The sequence below is a fragment of the Spermophilus citellus genome (genome assembly GCF_964194105.1).
Source record: "Spermophilus citellus genome assembly, chromosome: 2".
Lineage (NCBI taxonomy): Eukaryota > Metazoa > Chordata > Mammalia > Rodentia > Sciuridae > Spermophilus > Spermophilus citellus.
Genome location: NC_138183.1, coordinates 216,876,625 through 216,902,308, shown reverse-complemented (window position 1 = coordinate 216,902,308; position 25,684 = coordinate 216,876,625). Strand labels below are relative to the sequence as shown.

The following is a 25,684-nucleotide window of genomic DNA, read 5'->3' as shown; positions in this document are numbered from 1 at the left end:
CAGTGGGGGCTCACAATCTTAGTTTTATTGTCATCATTAGACTAAACAGCAGTGTACTCCTTACATGAGTCAGTGGTCTCTCAGCTTTTTTCCTTCTGAACTCAACTTACCTGATGTGGAACTGTTCTATATCTTACATGACACTCTTATGTTTCTAATAGCTTATTATTGCAAGACAACTTGAGTGTCTTAGGCTTGGGGTTGAAATGATACAGAATGTTGTATATGTGTTGCATTTATAAAGAGATGTTCTTAAAATAAAATTAGGAATTCCATAAGAATAATAATGCCAGTAACTCTAGAGGTGAAGGAGATGTTAGGACACCAGAACACACATGATTATTATTTTTTTAACTTTTTAAGTTGTCAAGGGACCCTTATTTTACTTTTATATACAGTACTGAGAATCAAACCCAGTGCCTCACACATGCTAGGCAAGCACTCTACCAGTGACCTATAACACATCCCACATATGTCATTCTTGTTTGGGACTTTTGAGCCTATTTGGTAATGTAAAAGTATCCTACCAGGAGTGGTGGCCCCTATCTCTAATCCTGACTTGGGACACTGAGGCAGGATGTTCTCAAGTTCAAAGCCAATTTCAATAATTTAGTGAGACCCTAAGCAATTTAGCAAGGCCCTGTCTCAAAATAAAGTAATAAAAAGAGGTGGGAATGTGACTCATTGGTTAAGTGCTCTTGGGTTCAATCTTTAGTACCAAAGGGAAAAAAATTCTAGTACCTTTGTATGTTTTTGCATGCAATTCTGAATCCTGACCCCAACATAGCAGCCTTTACTGTCTGCTGAAATAGGAAGAATACTGCTTTTACTATCTCCATCCTTTTTCCAGGCATCAAGATAGTACTCCATTGTGTATATATCAATACTTGGGATTGAATCCAGGGGTGCTTTACTAATCTGCATCTCTGTTATTGTATTATTATTATTGTTATTTGAAACAGTCTCACTAAGGGTGTTGAGGGTCTCATTGAGCTGCTGAGGCTGGCCTAAAATGTGAAATCTTCATGTTTCAGCTTTTCTAGTTACTGGGATTGCAGGCATGCCCCATGTTATGCCAGCTGTACACATATTTTTACTTTGATCTCAGTCATTTGTTTTTTAACTACAGGATCAACTTTACAGAAAAGTTTTGAATTGGTGGTTGCTACAGTTTAGATATGAGGTTCATGTGTAAGACAATGCAGGAAAGTTTAGAAGTGAAATGATTGGGTTATGAGAGCTTTGACCTAATCAGTGCATTGATCTACTGATATAGATGTAACTGAATTGGAACTGTAGGCAGGTAGGGAGTGGCTGGAGGAGAAAAGACATTGGGGAAGTGCCTTTGAGATTTATATATTTTTTTCCCTCATGAGCAGAGTTCTCTCTGCTTCCTGATTACTACATCCTCAGTTGCTTTCCTCTTCCACAGCTTTCTGCTATGATATTCTGCCTCACCTCAGGCTCAGAGCAATGAATGTAGCCATTTGTGGACTGAGAACTTTGAAACTATGAGTGCCAAATAGACTTTTCCTCCTCTAAAATTGTTCTTATAAGATTTTTGGTCACAGAGGCAAAAAAGCTGACTATAGCAGTAGTGGAAAGAGATGGGTTCAGACTATCATCAGAATAAAACACACTCTTTAATGTTTGTGTTCAATCACATACTTCAGTATTTATTTTTATGTTTATTTCATACCAACTTGCAAATGCCGTGACCTAAGATGTTTTTACCCATCAGCAGACTCCCAGTGTCTTTTGTAAACCCAGCTATGCCTACAATTAACAATTACATGAAAGATACATAGTACTTTTCTCTATATATTTACTTTCCATTCCCTCCTTTCAGCTCACAGTCACACTCACAATTGTATATAAGCTCCAAAAATGTGTTTCACATGCCTGAATATTGTCTACTTTTATATATCAAAATGCACTTTCACAACTGCTGGAAATTGACAAGGTTTTTAAACCTGAGTGATTGAGTCATGGGTAATTGTGTGTTTGTGTGTGTGTATGTGTGTGTGTGTGTGTATGTTTGTGTGTATTACATACACATAGATGTGTATACATATATACACATATCTCCTTCCAGAGTTGTTTCTCTGGAGAACCATGGCTAAAACACCTGCACTTGTATGTAGATATTTGTGCATGTGTGTTTGAAAAAAATATTCATTGTGAAGAACTGGCTCATAAAATTCTGGAGGCTGAACAATCTCATAATCTGTTCTCTCTGCAAAGAGGAAACAAAGAAAAGCTGGTAGTAATTCCAGTCAGAGGAACCAATGGCATAAATACTAGTCCAAGGGAAAGAGAAAAGTGATTTTCCAGTTCAAGAAGTAAGGCAGGAAACAAAAGGTGAAGAATTTCTCCTTTCGCTACTTTTTGTTCCATTCAGACTCTCATCAGTCTGGACAATGCCTACCCACATTAGGGAAAGACATCTAATTCAGAATATTTACTGATTCTAATATTAATCTCATCTTTCAAAATCTCACAGACATACCAAGAAAGAGTGTTTCACCTGGATACTCCTTGGTGTAGTCCATTTGACATACAGAATTAACCATCACAATAAGGATATATCAGTTATACAAAGCCCTAGTTTATATAGACATATCACCTGTTGGGAGTTTCCCTAAGAACTCCCTGGGCGTTTCAGATAAGGGGCCCCTAATGTAACATGGCAGTGGGCAAACTGCCAGTGGGCAGATATCAAGTTGTTTTGAAAATCTTCCAATTGGTCCTCCCATCTTCCATGCTGGTGGACAGCTCATGCCCCCCATGAATCTCATGTAGGGTGGATGTGCGAGCACAGTAGGTGATGACCTGACCTTTACCATGATTGGCCCAGGGGGCTTTCTGCTTTAAGATAACTGACTTTCATTTTCTATATAAGCTAGCGCCAGCTTTCAATAAAGTGCTTTATCTTTGTCACTGCTATCTGTGTGTGCATTTTAATCTCCAATGATGAACCTTGGCTTTTCATGACCAATATGAAATTCTGCATATTCGATGAATATAATGTATAACTGTTCCATATGGTATATATTCCATGTAGTTACCTGTAAATTGATACTTTATAATCACATTTCAAGTGCATGAAAAAAACTTTGATATTTAAATAAATCCTATAGTGAATCACTTAACATCCAAATTCCAGGACACATGTTTATGTAAGCACAATTCACAATTCACAGCTTCTCCTCCACTGATTTCAGTATCTATAATCCTCTGAAGTACCATTTATTGAGAACTCACCTGTGCCAGATGCTACGTTCATTTCCATATACTATCTACTTTGATACTTACACTGGTACCGATATCTCCATTTCAAGAAAGAAACTGAACCCTTCAGAAGTTAAATGAATTTGGGTTGTTTCACACAGCTGCTTGATGTAGCATCTAAGTTTCTGCAGAACTGTATTTAATTAAGTGTCTAAATTTTGCATGGTACTCTATGGAGTGACTTATTACTACAGCTCAGTAATTTGGAATTATTTTATTCCATGTACCCACACATATATACACACATACACAAATACACATACATACATAATAGAGAGACTCATGGTCACCCAATGATATTTCAGTCAACCATAGACCACATATGTAATGATGGTCCTATAAGATCACAATGGTGCTGAAAACTGCCTGCCACCTAGTGATTGTAGCCACTGTAATAGTGTATTGCAAGGCATTATTCACATGTAGTGTTGCTGGTGTGAGCAAACCTACTCTGCTGCCTGTCTTACATGTATAGCTCATACAATTATGTAGAATGCATAATACTTGATAATGAGAATGAACAATTATATTACTGGTTTATGTGTTTGCTATACTAAATATTTTATTGCTATTTTATAGTGCAATCTTAAAAAAATTACTACAAAAAAGCATTCTATTGTACTAAGAGCAGCCCTAAATATCTAGCATTTATTACTCTTTTGATCGCATGTTTTTTTCTTATGTATGATTAATTTAAAATTATTTTCTCCATGACAGCTCTAGGAAAAATAGACTATGATATATGTATGTATTTGTGTGTGAGTGTGTCTACATACCATATAACATAGGTATGTAGTAGATTATATCATCTAGTTTTGTGCAAATCCTTTATGTAATGTTTGCACAACAATAAAATTGCCTAGTGAATTACTTAGAACATTTCCTCATATTTAAATGTCATATGAATGTATGTATAATGTGCGTGCATGTGTATGTGCATGTGTGTGTGTGTGTGAGTGCATGTGTGTAGAGACAAAGAAGCAAGAGACAGAAAGAGGAAAGATATAGAGACATAGCTTCTTCTGCATAGTTATAAATCAATATTTAGCAGTTTTAGTATCACACAAGTATTATTGTGGTGCCATTGAATATAACAGTCTTGGAAAACAGTATATTGTAAAGGAAAATGTTTTACTGAACAGCTGTTTTCCTTAATAAATACTATGATTTTAAAATTGATTTCAAAAATACAACTTATATATAAAAATATTTGTAAACTGAAACTATAAGCATTTAGAAATCATAATAGAAAGGCCTATTTTATTTTATTTTATTTTATTTTATTTGTAATTGTAGATGAACACAATGCCTTTATTTTATTTGTTTATTTTTAGGAGATGCTGAGGATCAAACCCAGTGCCGCACACATACTAGGCAAGCGCTCTGCCACTGAGCTACAGCTCCATCCCAGAAAGGCCTATGTTACTACAGAGATAAAAATTCTATGATTGTTGGTAAGTTCAGTTGCTAATCTTACCAAAGATTGGCAATGCTGATTTTTTTTTAAATCATTTCTGAGACAACTTTGAGCTTTTTTTTTAAAGCTCTGATTTTTGTTCTAGTCTATCATTTTTACTCTCTCCCTCTGCCTGTTCTTATATTTTCAGGTTTCAGCTTTTATCCCAGAATATAATTTGAATTCCTAATTACACAAAAATGAGGATGCTAATGGAGGAATATGGAGAAAAACTTCGAATTTCATTGAAATAACTAATCTTCTCAGCTGGGTTTTATTGGAGTTTCACTGAGAAACATTTTTATTTTACTATTTCAAAACACACAGAGTTAAATCCTTGAAACATTGTTTTGTGATTGTGTTGTTTACCATTATCTTTGAAGAAATGAGAAAATGGATCATGCCTGACACACAAAGACTTATTTCATGTACTATAACCTAAATTTTGTCTGGTGATAGTTTTATGAAAATCAGGGTTAGAAGAAGATTTTATATTTCAACTTCCATTATTCAAACACTTTCTTTATTAGATGCATAAGCTAAATCAAATGTAGACAGAATGCAAACTATGTTTTATATTGCATTGTATTATAGCAATATTACCTTTTGTTAATTTGTTTCTGGGAAGCTACAGATGTTAAAACACTTGGGATTTTATAGCAGTTTATTTTTTGAGGGAAAAATAAATGCTAAAATTTTGTGACACCCACTTAGATTATATATAATAAACGTAGAAAAATGTGTATCTTTCTATATGTGTTTATGATGTATATTTATGTCCTCTATATTATAGTCAATTTCTTCTTCTTTTGTTTCAGTACTGGGAATTAAACCCATGGATGTTCTACCACTAAGGTACATCTCCAGTCCATGCACCCCCCCCACACCACTATGACCTGCACATCTGTTAATTAAGAAATTAATTAAGAGGTGATGAGAGATGGAGGAAATACAGATATACAAAGAGAAAAAGCTGGGGCCTGAAGGACCATTACACCCTGATAAGGATATAATGACCCAGAGCCAGCTCACCATGTTTATTATATATGTTTTAACATCAAAAGGATTTTGTTTTAGAAAGTTTCTTCAAAGTAAGCAGGACCAAGTTCATAGTTAGGGGCAGCCCAATTATAATTATCAATTTTGCACTCATAATTCTTTACCCCTGGCAGATAGTGTCTGAACTAAAGGTCAGAATTGATAGTCCTGGAAGGTATGGAACCTCCTTTGAACAGGTTGTCACCATTGTACCTGGGGGTCTCAACTGTACCTTTGCACCTGGCATCCCCAGCTCAGGCATGCTCCTGTCACAGGACAGTTCAAGGACCTTAATTCAGATCACTGTTCCCAACACACCACCACCACTTCTTTTGCAACTGAGTCTCATTAAGATGCAGAGGCTGGCCTGGAACTTGCAGTCCTCCCGCCTCAGCCTTCTCAGTTGCTAGGATTACATTTATGAGCCACCCAACCCAACAATAGTAAATTTCTTGAATGTGAGAAAGGATATATGAAATTTGTTTCAGTTACTTATTTACTTTAATTACTTATTTAATGCATGATGGATAAATAGGAAAAGTATTACTAATTTCAGGTGTAAGCTCTAGTTTTCTAAAAAGGGTATATACATATAGTTGTCCTAAAGGATCATGATCTGGGACCACAAAGTCATGGTCCTATGATCTATTCAAAACAAATCATTCTTCTTATAGGTTTGTAACCTCTGAAATGGTAAAGTGAGTTATTTTCATAGTTGCAATATTGGGAGCTCAGGCTAATTTGGGGTATATAGGCACAGCAGTGAAGATTTTCTTTCTGGTGCCTCCACAAGATCTGCATGGTTGGGTGGGTACTTGCATGGGGAAATGGCAAATTTTGAATCCTGTACCTTCAAGGAGTTTATTTCAGTTTTGGTTTCAGTGACAAGTAAATAGTGACATGAATTATTTGAACAAGGGTAAAAATTTAAATTTCTGCCTTTATCAGGAGAAAGATGCAGTGATTAAAAGATACTGAATTCTTGTAGAATTGGAGTATAGATGAATTACAGACTCAGTGAGCATTCTTCATTTAAACCACATGAGAAAAAAACTACTTGAATAGTTATTTTCTTAATTCTCCACAATAAGTAATACATAATTAGTGCCATCTAAAACCAATAGAGAAGAAACTGATTATTCACATACAATGAATAATTTAGATCATTAGGGCATACTTATTTTTCTCCTGACTGAAAAACGTAAATTAAAATTCATGCTGTTCAAATATTTACCTGTCTCATTCTAAAAACATTCCTTTTGGACACATAAAGAGATATTGTTATTAATAGTATTCCATATATTGATATGACTGTTGAATGCAAATCTTGAATTAAATCTCCTATATAGTAAATAGGTGCTTTGAAGCCTGGTCCAAATTACCCCTGGATCCTGGTTTCATTTTAAAATTCTACATTATATACTATTGTTTTGTATTCTCTCATTTGATAGTCAGATCAGCCACAAAAGGAGACATCAGAGAGTTTTAAAAAAAATGAAGGCTCTTATATCCATAGATCCTCATAAGGGGACAACAACGCAGGCAGAGTCACATGGGGAAGACATCAGAGTGGTAAGGAGGCAGGAGACAGCTGTGGGAGGAAGGGTTGAGCCAGTTTCCATAGGCACTTATACCAAAAAGACAAGCAGCACAGGAATAAATCATTTAGAACTGGCTGTTCTGAACAATTTTGCAAGGATCTACACTTGAGAGGTGGTCCCTCCCTGCTGGGCACCTGGCACTGGGATGATTAATATGACCTATGAATATTTGTATATCAAAGACATGCCCCTAGCTCAACCATTTGCTATATTTGGCTGTCCTGTGGAAGGACAGTCTTTTCTAGACAGAATGGTATCTTTTTTCTTAAAGTCACAATGTTATAATGTATAAAAAAAACATATACACATGTATATAATAAACACATGTGTATGTGTATATACACATTCACATGCACACTCAGCAACTACCAATCAGCTTTTTTTGTTCTTCCTGAAAGTGAGACTATCTTAAAATTTCTGCTATTTCAACTTTTCATCACTCAATGGCATTTAAAATATATGTACCATTGACTTCCAGACTTCTCTGTCAAAATGGGCACAAGGTGATCTCTTAGCATTGTTAATGGAATTTAATAAAATCAGATTTTATTAGACTCTATAAACAAATTTAGAGTTGATTTAAAAACTCCCTAAATCAGAGGTTTTATTTAATTGTGAGTTGTGACGTTTTAGTAGATCATGAGGTCAAGTATGTGGGTCATGACTTACCTTGTAACAATTGAACAGAATGGAAGTATAAGTAGATTTCCAAATATATATAGTAATGGCAAATATTTTAAAATTTGTTCCATTTGAGTAATATTTATAAATAGTGAGATATAGGTAAATATAAAATGCATTGATTCACAGTGGGATAAGGTAAAAATGTCAAAATGTGGCTTCATTATTTCTATGAGGCCCATTTTAGAACAGCAGCATTTGGCATTATCCTTAGCATTGCCTGAATTGAAAAGGGAAGGTGGACAGAAAGGATGTGGTCATTTTGGAAAACTAGACTACACAAAAGAAAATTAATCATAGAATCCAGCACTGACAGTGACAGATTCCATTGGTGGGAAAAAAGAAAACAAAACAAAATCAATACTAAATTATCAAGCAAAGCCTAACTTTGGGCTTTGTTAGACTTTGTTCAGTGTGTCCATCAGGTGATCCCTGATGTTCTCTGATCTTGAAGGATGATTCTTTCCCAAATCATTCTACTGAGAAATTTTCCTCCATACTTACCTGTCTTCCTACTTGGAAATGGTGGCTGAATCAGTGATCACATATTCTCATCCATAAGAAAATGTTTCATAGCAAAGAGGAGCACTTGTAATCCAGGTTTGCCTGACACTATTATCTGAACTTTTACTTCATGGACTTCTGTAACAAGTTCATTGTTGTGTCATAGGAATACAAATATATGCTCTGGCTCATAAATGCAGACCTACTTCTCAGTGATTGGGAGGGATTCCCCTCTTAAGTCAGACTTGACTTTCTGTTTATCCACAGTAACTGACTGTTGTGTCATAAGGACTCTGAGCTAAATGATAAGCTAACAGCAAAGACAGGCTATAGGACACAAGTTTCCATGTTTTTCAAAAGTATTTCAACATACACACACACATGCACACATACAAAATAGCAATAACAAAAATAATAACAAAAAAAGTAGGATGACAAATGGTAGAGTTAGAACTGGCAAAAAGACCACTTTATTGATCTTAGTCCTTGCTAGAGAACACTCAGATTAATAAAGTGCAGATGATGTTTCACAGCAAAGTACCTCCATCATATAAACTCCTATCTAAACATTTCTCCTGTAAAGTATGACATTTATATAAATATTATGCTGAAAAATATTCCAGAATCTTGACTCTGATAATGTCTTACTATGAGAAACCATGAGAAAGAAAGGGTGGGGTGGGGGGGCAAATATTACTGCATATCTTATAGAATAGTGAAATGTAAATGAAATGATATATGGGAACAATTACTCATATCTGCTATATAATAATTTCTTAATGACATTTCATTTTCAAATCATGGTGATTGTTATTTATTATGCAACTGTTACAAACAATGCAATATGTGTATCACCACAGGTTCACTCTAACAAACGTACACCTCATTCATTTACTCACTTTTGAGCACTTACTGTATGTAACTCTAAGGAGGGCTAATGTATGAGTAAAATGTGCTTCCTTCCACCTATTGTCTACCAGGGGAGAAAGAGTAGCAAACAAATAACTATAATTCATTTTAATGTAACTATAATGGAGACAAAATAAAAATGCAATGAAAGCACACAGAAGGTGTGAATGAACACCCCAGAGAAAAACAGTATCTTGGTTTACTGCCACTTTCATACATGAGTTGAAAAATGTTTAGAATATAGGACAGAAAATATTGGTGAAAAGGAAGCAAAACAGCAAGTCCTCTTTTCCTTCCCTCTCTGACTTAGCCACCCCTTTAACAAAATAGGAAAGAGATATGGAACTGATAGTTTTTCCTCCCCCCCAGTGTCTTAATTTCTTCCCATACATTATTTTGTTAATCTAGGCATTGCATGCTATATTATTTAACAAACAAACAGAAATAATGGTGCTAGTTCTCACTACCAGATCTTTTGGGTTTTATTTTGAGAAAAAAAAATACTAAATAAAACTGACATGACTACAAATCAAAGATGTCTATAAATTATGTTTTATAATGTATGCTTCCTAGTTCATGGACAATTTTGCTTCATATACTTTTGTGTTTGTGTTTGGATTTTTATATTTTTTCTCCAATATTGTTTTTGATTTGAGTTATAAAAAGGGAAACTGGGCAAACACACACACACACACACACACACACACACACACACACACACAGTGATTTACTCAGAGTCCTACAGAGGTCATCTTAACATCAGCAGATGTTAAGGACAGAGCATACTTAAAACTGGAGAGCCAGAGAAATAAATGCATAACCCTACTCTTCTTTCTACTTTGGGGCTCCACTGGGGCTTTCTATTGGACAAATTAAATAGAAGCCAGGAGCATGGAGAGCTTGTTGATGTAGTTAAATCAAGTAAGCCTCCCAAGACAGAGAAGGGCAAAAGAGTGAGTATGGATGAGCATGATGAAATAAGCATTTATTAGGAAAGCACATGGATGATGGTTCAAACACACACAATTCTTACTTCTTACCAGTCTCTAGGGCACAATTTCCTCTTTGATTGCAACACAGAATATTCTGTAGTCAGAGAAGTTATATTAGCTGTAAAGAATTTTCATTGGCATTATAGACACAGAGCAATGAATGTATATGTGAGCTAGAAATATTTTTAAGCTGATACGTTTTTTTAAAAATTTTAGTTTTCAAAATAAATAGAAAAAATAATAAATAGATGGCAATAGATGTGACTATAAAACAAAAGTTTCATCAGTTTTCCAAAAGGCACTTTCCATAATGACATAATTAGACTTGGCAATCACAGGGGCAGAGGTGTTAGAGAAAAAGATCAAAAAGCATGCTATGCCTTCAGGCCTTTACTTATGACTGCTTCCTAGAGAAGCTAGTACCTGTTTCAAAGGTTGAGTACATTTTTATTCTATGTATTTATTTCAGTGTTCTACAGTGGACCCGTCTGCAAAATTACTGCACTGCATGCTAATCATGAAACTTAGAGCTAATTTAAATGTGTTTCATAAGGATTCAACTATATAACCTCTGGGTCTAGGGGAAAATATACTAGTTATTATGTGCATATGATTGCAGGTTTTCAATGAGTAATATAAGGTATTTATAGAAAAGAAAGTCTGTCTCAGATGACTTTCTGCCACAATAAGTTTTACTTCACTATCACTGGGGCTTTTGATAGTGGCCTATAAAAGAAATAAATTATGGTGCACGGTCCTCTATTTGTAAATCTAAAGAAGTTACCTTAGCAATTTATTTATTTGAGATAGCTGTAAAGAATAGAGCATTTTGGTCTCTAAAATCACAGACATGGGACACTTTTGGAAGGAGACAATAATGGGAACAAAAGAAAACAAAGCAATCTTTCAACACCTAGTTATATGTCCCATCTGCCAGGTAATTTGTAACTCTAGAATCCAATAACTGGAGGCTAATGCGCTAATGGCAAAAGTCAAAGAAACATGGTAACAATTACTTGAATACAAAGGAACTAATCTATTTTTTAAAGTACCTAGAAAGAATTTAGGAAGCAATGATTACCTAAACTTTCTCTTATTACCCTAAAGCAGATTATCAGCTTCAATGCATTTTCCTTTTATCTTAGTAAATGATTATTTTAAGTAGATTATCAGGTCACTGTCCTATATTAAAATCACCATCCCAGTGAGGTACAATTACAAGTTGTTGGTTGTGATTCACGAAAAACTGTGGAATCAACCTAGGTGTTCTTCAACAGATGAATGGATTTTAAAAATGTGATATGTACATACAGTGGAGTATTAGTCAAAATATAGCATTCAAAAATATAGCATTTTCCTATAAAAGGATAGAACTGGAGACTCCCATGCTAAGTGAAATATGCCAGCTTCAGAAAAGCAAAGGTCAAATATTTTCTCTGATATGAGGAAGCTAATACAAAATAAGAAATAAAAATGAAAAAGAAAAGATTGGGGGAATTCATAAAAAATAAAAGAAAAATCAATGGATAAGAGGAAAGGGATTGAGGGGGAGGGAAGGGATGGGAAAATGGAAGAACAATGGAACACATCTCAGATATATAACTTTCCTGTGTACATATATGAATATACCACAGTGAATCTCACCATTTTGTATATCCATAATTAAACAAAACAATAAGTAAAGGGGAGAAAGATTAGTAGCATAGAGGGAAGGGAACAGGGAGGGAGGAAGGAAGGAAGGGGAGAGTACTGGTGATTGAATCACACCAAATTACATTCCATCCTTTTATGATTATGTCAAAATGAATCTTAATGTCATATGTAAAATAAACCAAGTAAAAATTTTAAAAGCTATTCATAAATATCCATTCATCCAAGGGGAACTTATTACAACATCCAAAAGAAAAAAATAGACTGTTCTTTTAATTTTTTTAAGAGAGAGAGAGAGAAAGAGAGAGAGAGAATTTTAATATTTATTTTTTAGTTATTGGCAGACACAACATCTTTGTTGGTATGTGGTGCTGAGGATCGAGCCTGGGCCACACGCATGCCAGGCGAGTGCGATACCCCTTGAGCCACATCCCCAACCCAAGAATATTCTTTTAAAATGGCAGAATCAATTGGCTTGTTTCTTCTTGCATTTGATCTTCTGCTTGTCTGTATTCTAAGTCTGAAAATGTCCCAATGAGCATGTGGCATGAGGTGACAACCACAACGAGGAAGGTCTGTGTGTTAAAATGAAAAACTACAAATATGAAAAAGCCTGAAATGCTTTCGCTTCTTTACTATTAAATTTCTTAAAAATGAAGAAGATAGTATCCATTTTCTGAAACCATGATTTGTTGTGCAGTTATTTTCACAAATAACCAAGCAAATCATAACAAAGTAACGTGACAAATCATGTTTTTGATGTTTTCAAACAAATTTGTAGTGGAATAAATTATTATGTGAATACAGAGTATAAGATTATAATTCAACTAACCTAATTCAGAACAAGAGGTCATTCTGAGAATATGAACACTTGGGAATTTGAAAAAGTTTGAGCTACATCCCTCTATCCCCCTTTTTATTTTGTATTTTAAGATATGGTCCCACTATGTTGCTGAGACTGCTCTTAAACTTTCAATCCTCCTGCCTTAGCCTCCAGAGTCACTAGGATTAATAGGCATGTGCCACTATACCGGGTGAACTTCTTTGTTATATATCAGGAGTGTGTAAATATGACCTGGAGGTTAAATAAAGCTGAATTTTTGTTTTCATCTTTCTTGTTTTGGCAGAACTACATCCACTCCACAACAAACATGGAAGTCAATAACGACAGGGCCACAAAGGAAAGATATGATTGACAAGGAACACACTATTTTGATCTCTGCAATTTCTTCCATTTTGTGGTACTTGATTATTCTAGAACCTAGCCTCCTTTTATATTTCAGTTGATTCTTGAAAACCTTTTAAACTCCTAAGCAATTTAATGAGATCCTGCTTCAGAATAAGAAGAAGAAGAAGAAGGAGGAGGAGGAGGAGGAGGAGGAGGAGGAGGAGGGAGCTGGGGATGTGGCTCAGAGGTTGAATGCTGCTGAGTTCAATCCCTGGTACCAAAATAAATGAATGAATGAATGAATGAATGAATAAAATAAAAAATAAACTCCTGAGTTATTTTGATGGTAACATTTTTGGAGATTATGGAGATGCAGGATATCATTTTTGTTGGCCTTCATTGAGAGAACACTGAAGAGATTTAGACATCTCTATCTTCCACTGCATGATTTCCCTTTTTCCAAGCATTCAGACATCCAAGTAACATAAATGTACTATAGCTCACATTGGCAGCTATTTGTATTTGCCATCTTTTTGATATTTTGCCTCATTTTGTGCTCTGTGGAACTTTTAATCATCATGATCCATTTAAAATGTAGAGAATAGATACATGGTTTATGCAATTATTTTTCTTTATAATGGCCTCTGTTGTCCATTGCATCAGGTTTGAGTGTTTCCATCAGGATCATTCATATTAATTCTGGCAATAACGAAACAAATATCTGCTTATGAATGTACAGAGTTCATTCTGAAGAAGGTCAAAATAGCTACCTGCCAAGTCCTATCCTCCTACAAAATCTCAAAATTTCTATTAGTTAGTCTTATAAGACATACCAAAGAGTGTGAATTCCATCTAATAGGAAATAATGAACGATATAGGCAGTGTACTCATTTCTATTATTTGATCTCATATAAGATATGCCAACATGTTTAAATTCCATTTAATAGGAAGTGATAAGCCATACAAGTATTGGAATGTAGGAAATACATAATCAGATTTGAAATATGGAAAGATGACTTTGGTAGGTGTGATGGCTTGGATATGAGCTCATATAAGCTCATGTGGTAATTCAGGAATTCAGAGATGAAATTGTGAGATTGAGAGGAGTGTAACTTAATCAATGGTTTCATCCATTTGGTGGATTAATAATTTGAAAAGACTACTGGGCTGTGTGGTAACTGTACACAGTTGGGGAGGGTGAGACATAGTGGGAGAAAGTAGGTCACTAGGGAAATTCCCTTGGGGATTCCTCCACTAGGCTCTTCGGCCATTATGTTCTGCTTTACTTCAGCAGAGCATCAGAGCCAGCCAAACGTGATCCAAGACCTCTGGCACTATAAGCCCAAAATAAACTTTCTCTCCTTTAGGTTCTTCTTCTTAGGTATTTTGGTCACGCAATGAAAAACTGATAAATATGCAAAATTTGGATTAGAAGTGAGCACGTTATTTTTGTTTTGTGAATTGATTGAGATTGTAACAATCTACTATAAAACTTTAGTTTAACAGTTATAGTCGTTTTTAAAGAATTTCAGTGGCTTCAAATACTTTTAAAAATTCCATAACAAACCTATTTTTAATTAATTTTCCATTACTAAAACTTGAACTCTGAATTTATAAATACAAATCTCTCAAAAGTATTTATAATACTTTAAATATTAAAAGGAGCTTGCATATGACAGTGGTGCACACCTATAAACCCAGTCCCTAGGGATTGACAGGTTTACCTGTGTCAATCTTTAAGACAAGAGGGAGTAGTGAGCAGGGTACTTCACACCTTCATACCTTTGTGCAGTTTGTATTCCAATCAGCTCTAAGAGGCTCAATTTGTGCATACTTATTGGTGACTGTAACCCCATGTAATTCCGTAGTGTATAACCTATGTGACTGTATAATAACCTTGGTAGAGACTCTGTATTACTCTAGGGATCCTATCATTAGTTAGATGACCTCTGATTTCTTCTATTTCTAAATTTAAAAATCTCCACACTTACATTGTAAAAATATCTACTATTATTTCTTCTAAATATAAAAAATTAATTTTCTCATCTCCCCTCTTACTGTATTTATGGACTCCAGTATGATAAAATAGAAAAAAAGAAAATTAATATGTGATCAGCACAGAATTCTTTTTAAATAATCAATTTTAGTGACCTCAAACACTTTCAAATATTTCACAACAGCCAGGCATAGTGGCATACAACTCAAGAGGCTGAGAAAGGAGGATCACAAGTTCAAGATAAGCCTCGGCAACTTAGCAAGTCCTAAGCAACTTTGCAAGACTCTATCTCAATATAAAAAAAATAAGATGGACTGGAATTCTCTGTTCCCAGAAGTTGTTGCCTGAGGACAAGGTCTTCACTCATACAATTCCAAGCTGTATAAAACCCTTAATAAACTCAGAATTTATAAATACCAATCTCCCCAAATTTGTATAAGAAACTTGAAGTATAATTACTATATTTATAATATTCTAAATATATTTATAATTATAATATTTTGAAATATAAAAATAGCTACATAAGACAGGTATAGTGGTGTATTCGTATAAATGAAGTCATTTGGAAGGCGTAGGCAGGAGGATCACACATTTAAAGCCAGCCACTACAACCTAGGAAGACTCTGTCTCAAATGAATAAATGCATAAATGCATAAATAAATAAGGTTGGGGATGTAGTATAGTAGTAGAATGTTCTTGGTTCAATCCCAGTACTCAAAAATAAAGATAAAAATTTTTAAAGCAGAGATATGTATAAGTAAAATGAGTGATTTTACTTTCCTTGTTTAATTCTATCATACAAATATGTTTATTTTACAACAAGAAACATAACAAAATATAGCAGCCTCATTTTAAAAATCTTGACATTAAAAAGAAAAGCTATGGGGGCTGGGGATGTGGCTCAAGCTCTCGCGCTCGCCTGGCATGAGCAGGACACTGAGTTCCATCCTCAGCACCACATACAAATAAAATAAAGATGTTGTGTCCACCAAAAACTAAAAAATAAATATTAAACACTCTCTCTCTCTCTCTCTCTCTCTCTCTCTCTCTCTCTCTCTCGCCCTATTTTATTAACTACTATGGAATTGCATTTATAATATTGTAATGCATAAACAAACTCAGTAAGATGCTCAAAACTCATAAAAGTAGAATGGAGAGTTGCAAGTATATTATACTTTAAAATATTTAAAACAGATAAAAAATACACTAAAGCTTTTTATAGACTAAATTTCTATTAATAATATAAAGAGAATAAATGCCTGAATTTACACTAGAAATTTATACTAAATAAGAGAAAAAAGAAAGATTTGTTGTTGCTTCACATGAAAGTATTCCTTTTGTAAAATTATTTGTTTAGGCATATAAAATAATTTTTACATGACTGAGTCACTTTGTTCAACTTTCTTCTGCTTTTGGGGGTTCTATTGTCAGAATCTTATTTGGAAAAAGCATGAGTAGGCTAATGATAATTTTTAGGCAAGACATAGCATGGGAAACATTGTAAAATATTCAAAAGAATAAAAGACAAAATATATTTCTGGAGAGTAGTGACTTGAACCATGGTTTTTGATTGTCTCATGGTTGCATTTACACTGGAAACTTCCTGCACAAAGGTACAGGTCAAGATGGCTCAGTTGCTTTGGTGATGCTAACCCAAGGAGACTACATGCAAAGGTTCAGAGCTGTATCAGTGGGGACCTTATCCTCAGGCAACAACCTCTGGGAACAAAGAATTCTGAGCATAACAAGATAACCCTAATGTCTCCTCAGTTCTGCATACTTCAGATGGCTTGCTTTGCTGAAATTTCCCACAAATAAGCTTTTAAATGAAACCTATACAAGAAATGTGCTGTACTAGCTCTGGGTCAGTTACCCTCCATCAGGGGGTGGTGATCCACCTTGCCCCAGTATTTTCTCTCTGTATGTATCTGTTTGTCTTTTCTCAATTCCGATCACCCTTGCTAGTTTCTGAGTTAAGGACCATGGCAAAGGAAGAAATGGTGTCATGGCAGATTTTGAGTAAACTTAAGGCTTCTATAAATCTGAAAGTGGTGTCCTGGCTATACAATTTTGTGAAAATGTATATAGGATGTTTTATTTTAAGAGCATTTAAATGTTCTAAAAATGTGAGAGAATTCTTTGCTTTGGCAAGATTAAACAACAGATTTTTTTTTCTAAAAATACTATAAAACAGTTGAATATATTGCATAATTATGATTTGACATTACAAATTTTACAACAAATGTCTTGGGAATCTAGAGGTTTGGTTCCCAACAATCTATTTGTTTTTATTGGGTTATATTTAGATACTGTATCTCCATGAACAGTTTATAATTATCTAGGATTGGTGGCTAAATGTATATAAGTCACTTCTTCTCAAGATTACAGCAAGGTCAAGGCAGGCTTGGAAAAACAAAGACAATTCCATGACCATAAACATTTAATGAGTATCGATTCCCATTCTCTTACTTTTCCACATCTCTGATAATAAGCTGTCCTAGATGGTGTTCACTCATTTTTTTTATTGATTAAATTATTCACTCCATAAACATTTAGGGTAGCTAGTAAAATCTGAAAATAAAAGGCAACAAGTTAGTTACTTAAAATAAAATCATTATATTTGAAAAGTTTTCTGAATTCCAAATAACTACCTTTATTAACTACAAAATTTTAAACTGATAAACCTCATAAAAGAAATTCATAAACTACATTATACAATATTTTCTGCCCAAGAATAAGTCATAACTCCATTTTAACTAGTAAAAGTTAATTAAAATTAAGAATTTACATTGTCACATTCAATTATTATTAAAATATGAACAAGAAAACCCACCAAAAGTGTCTACTTTTAGATTCAGCTTATACAGAATTCAAAAATCCCAGAGAAGTGAAGTTTTCAGAAAAGCCTACAACAGAGCCAAGTGTGCAATTATAGCACCTTGTCATAGCTAAAATTCTGGAGATGTTTTACTCATACCTTGTCAAGTTTAAGAGATTTTTCTCTTCTAATGCAGAACTCTATTTAGTCTTTTAGGCGTTTTACTCATTCTATATTTTGTGCTTTCCTGCCCTGGCAAGTAACAGTCACGTGTGTCCGTGAGCGATTTTTATATCAACGCTAGAAAATAAGTCACTCATTGACTTAGAAAACCCAGAGGCTTTGAAATAAACTATGATTTACCCTTATGCATATGTAGTTTGCTGGACATAGCTCTACTGATTTCAGAATCAAGCTTGCTTTTTTCTCTGCAGGTGTATCTTCCCATACATCTTCATTTGGTTCAATTAGGACCTAAGATGAGGCTAGGAGGTTCTGCTTTACATGATTCTCAGTCTCTTTGCCACTGCGGGGTACCCATGACTTGTACTTCTTGAGGCAGTGGCAGAGACATAAGTGAGCAAACAGCTGTTTTAATGACCTAGGCTCAGAATTAGCACACTATTTCTTCTGCACCTGCCCATTGTCCCAAGAAAATTATATGCTCAAGCCACAAAATGAAAGTATTGGATATTCTTTCTTAAAGATTTATGTAATGATAAATGACCATGATAATTATTACCCAAATTACTAATAGCCCTCTGTGAGTAATATTTTACATTACATATAAATACTCTAAATTGAAGTGCCAAATCTGAATAATTATTTTTATGATTTTATTGTAAACAAAATAAAGCAACAATAAGCAAAAGAAATGTTCCCATTTATTACAGTAAAGGTCGGGCGAGCGTCAGAGGAAGAGACCACCAAGAGACTATCTCATGCAACAGCAAGGGGTTTATTGGGGCACCAGCATGCTGGGGCTCAGAGCTCACTTGAATAGAGCAGAGAGAGCCCTGAGAACAGCTTAAGCAGAGCTTATATACTTTTCTTGGAGAGGGCAGGGAGGGAAGTTCATTGATGGGTCAGGGCGAGTGGGCGGTTTGCCTGCAACCTAGTGAGGGAGTGCATTCTGCAGTTTGGCAGTTGGGGACAGCACATTCTGGGAACAAGATTAGCAAACACTTCTCAAGATTTCAACAGTGTTTTGTTAAGCATACAGAAAAATAGAATGACAAGTACCTATTTTATTAACCTTTCATTACAATGACACTCTTTTGTCACACATTGTCTTTTTCTGCTTGGGAATCATACTGTGAACATTTCTTCTATATGTTAAGAGACATCCCCAGGTCACACATGTTCAACATCAATTGCTGTGATTTCAAAATGGTGTATCCCCAAAGGTTTGTGTATTAGTGTTTGATCTCCATGTTGTAGCTGTTTGGAGGTGGGATGGAACTTTACAGGGGGAATGTAATGGAAAGACCCAAGGTCATTGGAGGAGCTACTCTATGAGGGAATTAAGGTAGTGGTGTTAGAACGTAGAAGTCTATCTTGAAGGAATTTTAACTGTAAGCAGATCTGAGTTGCTCTCTGGCTTCCTGCTTGATGGTAAGATCTCCTCACCCATTACACTCCTGCTATTATGAGGTCATTCACCATGAAGTCCTCAGCAGGGCTAAGCCAATGTCAGTGCAGTGGCTTTGACCCTCAGAACTGTAAGCTAAATAATCTCTTAACAAAAATTATCCTGCATAATTTACTCCAATGTTGAAATAAAATTGGCCTAGTATGTTTCTTAGGTCAGTATCTTTCTTTTGGGGTCTCCTTAGTGTCTATCTGTTTAACCTTTGTGTTATTCTAGATAATCTTATAATAAAATCATTGTTATTTCTTGTTTTCTTTCTTTGTGTATGTATGATGAATTCTCTGAAATGGGATTATAAGTATTAAAGAATATAAATACCAATTTTGTTCCAATTATGTATTATTATTTACCAAACAATACATCAAGTTACAGAGTCTATTAATTTCATCTAAATTTGAGATGTCTATGAGTTTACAAAAACTCACATAAGAACCCTGACCATTTTCAATAAGTACATTAAAAACAGTATTTCTCAAAATTATTTAGGAAAAAAATTAAAATCTATGTTATTTTATACTTGCCTTATATGTATAAAACCCCACTATTGGTTTGCACTATTAAATATTTAATTTTTATAGAAATGTTCAAAAAATCAAGATCTGGAATCCTCAAGAAGTTATGCAACATCTTGCTTCTGTTTGCTTTGTATGTGGATTGATTTCAAAATTGTATTCGAGGAAAATATTTTTTCTAACTTGAAGAACTTCTAGTATATTAAAGTCACTTATGTTGCTGAAAATGATCTGTTATCTTGCAGTAAATTACTATAAATAAAACTTTAGAAATTTTTTTATAATACTATCACTTCTAAGCACAGCTGACTGAAGAAAATATGAGTCTTATTTTGCTGAGTGTTAAATCCTTTGGTGTTATTGTTCTATGCTCATAATTGTGATGCCAGATTGTCTTTCATTAGATTGGTTTCTGTGAAGCAGTGGTTCAAAGGCATGTTTCAAAGGGCTTCAAGAGAGCATTTTAACAGAGAAGTAGAGAATGTGATCATAGAAACTTTCTAGGTGTAAAACTGAAATGGAAAAATGAGATGTGTGGTAACAAGAAGATACCAGAGGAAAAAAAAATTAACTAAAAAGATACTAACGGGAGTAGATATGATGATGTAAGCATTAATGATTCAAGGAAGGGAGGAGGCAAATGAAAATGTGGCATTTTCCTGAAGACTGCAGAGTAGGAAATTTAATGATCACATAAATGGAAGCACTGGATTTTAAGATATTTAGAAGCTGTGTGAATTCTAGGGATGCTGTGGACAGTTAGGAGGTGTAGGAAAGGAACAAAGTGCTGTTTTCAAGTCATTTCTTGTATTATATTAGCTTTTTTTTTCCACAAATGACATTCTCATAGAAAAACATTTAGTTTTTAATACATGTACATGTGTTTAATGTGTTGAGAGCCTTGAGAAAATTCCTGTTCAACTCTAGTGAATACTGAATACTGGTAAATGTACTAACTTTAGCCATCCTGTGTATTTACATCATATATACATATATATCCTAGAAGAAACAACTATTTTGGTTGATGAACATACAGTTCCTTGGTTATGTCTTGAGTATCATTTATCTACTAATATTTTAACATTGTTGAAAATGACATTATCTAGTTTCCAATTTGGTTGATTGAAAGGAGATAAAAAGTTTGTCAAAACACATCCAAAATATGATCAAATTATATGAATTTTTTACTTCTCAAATGATTTATTTTACATTTAAAATTATAATACTTTCTTAAAACTGAAATTTTAAAATGAGTATATCATATTTTCACCACCTTATATTTCCCTAAATGTCATTTTCGGGAACAAAATGCACTTTGCTAGTTGTATCACATGTGAAATTTTTTCCCCCGCAATCAATATTTTCATGACACACAACTAAAAATAAATGTCATCTAACTGTGTGGAAACTTCCAGCTCCTATGACAATATGAGGCTGTCACTGAAACAATGGATTCCATGTTTTCCTTCTAACTGCAGGTGTTTGCTGTTGACAACTAGGTGCTATTGTTTGTGTTCTGTCTTCTTTATTTTCAATATTAAATATCTAGGGATATTCATGTTTTTTACTGTTAAAACATATAGTTATCTTAAGAAAATACGTTGTGAAATGAGTATCTCCCACTCACCACCAAAGGATATGAAATGTTACAAAGACTGAAACTTGGGGAAAGATGCTCATTCATTTATATCAACAAAACTGGTTTTAACCTGATGGTGAAATGCAAGGGACTGTGCATTAGCTGAATGCTACGGTGGAGAATAACAGAAGTCTTAGTAAACATTCCAGGTGGTCTCCCTCTATAAATTTGAGAATGATTTTTAAAAAGTAAGAAATCACCAGCACCTCCACTTTAGCTTAATAAATTCACAATCTTCTCATAGAAATTCTATTTTAAAATGTTCAGAGAGAAATTTTCAATTGAATACAAAAAGTTCTTGGGCGCTTTTTAAATTATCATCTACTTTCCCCAAAATGTACAACTTCCCATATAAGATCTGATTACTGGGTTTTTATTCATGGATAACTAAAGTTTTCAAAAGTCATCTTCAAAATGGAAGCTTATTAAATTTTAATAAAAAATATAATTTTTTGTTGGAAATTCTATATTTACATAGAAAGTTTGGCCTTGGTTTATGCCATCTTTCTGACACTTTCTGTTTATTCTTGCTTTGTTTATTTTCTATTCTTCATAAGTCCTTGCTAAGCATAGAGCTAATAAAATATTGATTTTTTTTTTGAAGTTGTGTTTTCTTGGAAATTGGAAGCATTTTTCAGATCACCAGTTTACTAATTTTAAAACTACATGATGGTTCTGAACAAGATGGATTGTCAATATGATGGGATATGCAGAAAATCTCCTGATGCATCCTTTAAAATATATTAGCAGAAATTCTCAAGCAAGATCAACAAAGCTCACAGATAATACTTTAAAGATTAGTTGCTAAATGGAATTTATTGGATTTGCTAACCATAAAGAAATACTTGGACAAAATATTCACATCAGAAATTCTGAGGAGTATTTCATTTTAGGACATTCTTCTCAAAAGCATCAAAGATGAGTTCACAAAATATTCCCTAGTGTTCCCTAACATATTGTCCTTGGCTCCCCATCCTTGGCTTTCACCATATCTTGCCACCTCATCAGGTTCCAGGTACCCACGCACTTAACAAGCGCTTGTCCAGTTAATGGTAAATAAAATACAAAGGATGACAATTCTTCCCTTTAATAATGGAAGGTTAGAGCCAATAATTGGATAGTTTCATCAGTACATTGATTCATTTAAATTTAAAGAAACAATTCAGCATAAGAGTTAGGAATGTGTGTTTTCTGGAGTTAGGTAAGTCTACTCCATTTCCAAAGTGAAAGTGCAATTGAAATTTCTAATATTCTATGTCATGATAGACATATCATATTTAACACAAATGGTGTTAAAACAATTAAGTAAATTATAGTTTATTCTCTTAGTATATATCATTTTATAAAATTCTTGAAGACTACATTCATATTTATAAATTTTCAAACCCTTAGAGTTTTGCATTGGAAATGGCCATACGAGGAAAATCTGGCATTCGTCTCCTGATCTGTGGACCACTAACTTTTCCTATATCTGATGTGTTCTGAATCATAAAACACACCTTGTATATGTATGTAGACATTTCAGCTTCTTTATCCAAACTCCAAGACCCCTGTAACAAATCTCCTTAAGGGAAGTAGTGAGCAGACTACTATATATTCCGACTGAAACCTGAGGAAGAAGCCTGAGTATGTTCTAGATGTAAGGGTCAAATCAAACTGGTCCAGGAATTCATATTATCTGATTTTTGTAGAAGAGTTCAAATGTACAGTATGGGATATCACATTTGTTGGGTTTTTTTTTAATTTCTTTTTTCTTTTTTTTAAAGAGAGGGAGAGAAAGAGAGAGAATTTTTTTTTTAATATTTATTTTTTCGTTCTGGGTGGATACAACATCTTTTTTTTTAATACATAAAAGAGTAGAATACATTTTTATTATACAACATTTTATTTAAAAAAATTTCTTTTCATGGAATACATTTTCTTATTACCAATTCCCACAGTGGGAAAGTAATTTATTAGTTTTATATTTGTGGACAGATTATTTTAGGACAAGTAAAACACATTGGAGAATTACATCTGTTTAGAATTTGTAATATTCTGATATGTCTACAAGGAAGACTTCTTCTCTAACTTGAGTATCTCTGTATTCAGAAGCTTTCCAATCTTTCCTTCCTAGGATACAGAAATCTGTAATTTGAGATTTTAGCATCTCCTATAAAATTTCCCTAGGACATAAAACCATCAGTAGCTGGTATCAACTGGACAGAGAAGTTTCCAAAAGTAAACACCATCTAATTTTTTGCAAAGTCATGAATTAACAGTCTTTCCCTTTGTCCATTATTTCCAAGACAAATGCAGAAATGATCATATACTGATAATATTAAAGCTAAATTCTCTTTAAGAGACTGACAAAAGCAAAAGCTCATACGTAAAGTTTAGTCATACTGTGAATCTCATGAACTTGAAGACAACCCCATTAACTCACTAGAATGCAGAACTGGGTCTCGTAATTTCTTGAACACATTTCCTCTCAAATCTCTTCCTCAACAATTAAATTCTAAAATAACCATGTGATTATAAGAAGGTTTGCCCACCAATGAACTTTCTGTTACTTCCTCCTTATTGTGAGCTGAATGACAGAGCAGAGGCAGAGGCATACAATCAATTCTCAAGTCAAAACGGTCAAAGCTTCCACAGCATGGCAACAGCTTTGCAGATGCCCACTTCATGATAGTTGAAATAACAAAGCCCAGCAAAGGTTAAAGCTGAGAGTGCTAAAAGGCCTGCCTTGGCAGCTTTCTGTGATGCATCCCCATGAACATAATCAGTGACAACTTGTCCAAGGCCCCAGTGACTATGAAGAGTGAGGACTGCAGCCAAGGAGTAGTCCATTGCAGAGCAAGGATTCAAATATGCAGCTGGAAGCAGGCCCAGGAGCAAAACACTGACAACCCTCTCACTAGTCCAGTGAAGAGATGCAGCCTTGGAACCAGAATGGCGGTTTGGTGACAGGTGAATGTGCTGTGTTCCAGTCCATTCTGGGGTAGGTTGGTCCTGGAGAAATGCTGAGATGTGAGCAGGTCTGACCAATAGGGATCGGAGGAACAGAGCTCGGCCTCCTTGAGCATCGCAGAGGACACCTAGCCTCAAGAGAACCGCCATATCGCTTTTGACGGCTCAAGGTCGTCCATCAACCCCTGGATACAACATCTTTATTTTATTTTTATGTGGTGCTGAGGATCGAACCCAACGCCCCGCACACACTACCGCTTGAGCCACATCCCCAGCACCACCCCCCCCCCCTTTTTTTTTTTTAATTTCTGACTTCCTAGCTTTAAGGGAGGAGGCATGTCAAAAAAAAGAGAGATTGTAGGACTTTCTAACATGCAAAACCTTGAGAAGGAGTACAGTCCCTCTACTTAGCTAAGAGAGATAATAATAAAAAAAAAAACTCTGTTTAAGTATCTTTTAAATATCTTTTCTATTACTCTAAGTCATTCATTCACAACAGGGGAAATATCTTCTTTAATGGTATAAATATTGTTTCCTGAGGAAACAACAAAATCTTATTTTTTAATTTATGAACAAGATATAAACATAAAATATATAAAAGTATACCTGTTTCATAGGGAGAATAAGAGAAATTAGGAAAAAGATGGATCTAAAAATCTACTTTCAAGGTAAATAATGAAAAATAAGGTTTGGGACATCATGTACTAATTGGTAGTTTGGAATTATACTAATTGAGTTTGTTTTCCAGATGCAAAATAGTAACTATATGACCTTGGGGAAATTATTTAACTTCTGTGACTTATAGTTTTCTCAGCTCAGTTCTTAG

At 34.4% G+C, this 25,684-nt stretch overlaps 1 protein-coding gene across 1 annotated transcript; it reads right to left on the bottom strand.

The window, feature by feature from the left end:
- Positions 1-24,095: 24,095 nt before the first annotated feature.
- Positions 24,096-25,043, bottom strand: LOC308642312 (succinate dehydrogenase [ubiquinone] cytochrome b small subunit, mitochondrial-like). The gene has a single exon (XM_081281177.1). The coding sequence runs from the start codon at positions 25,006-25,008 to the stop codon at positions 24,529-24,531; it is 480 nt and encodes a 159-aa protein (XP_081137303.1). The 5' UTR covers positions 25,009-25,043; the 3' UTR covers positions 24,096-24,528.
- Positions 25,044-25,684: the final 641 nt, after the last annotated feature.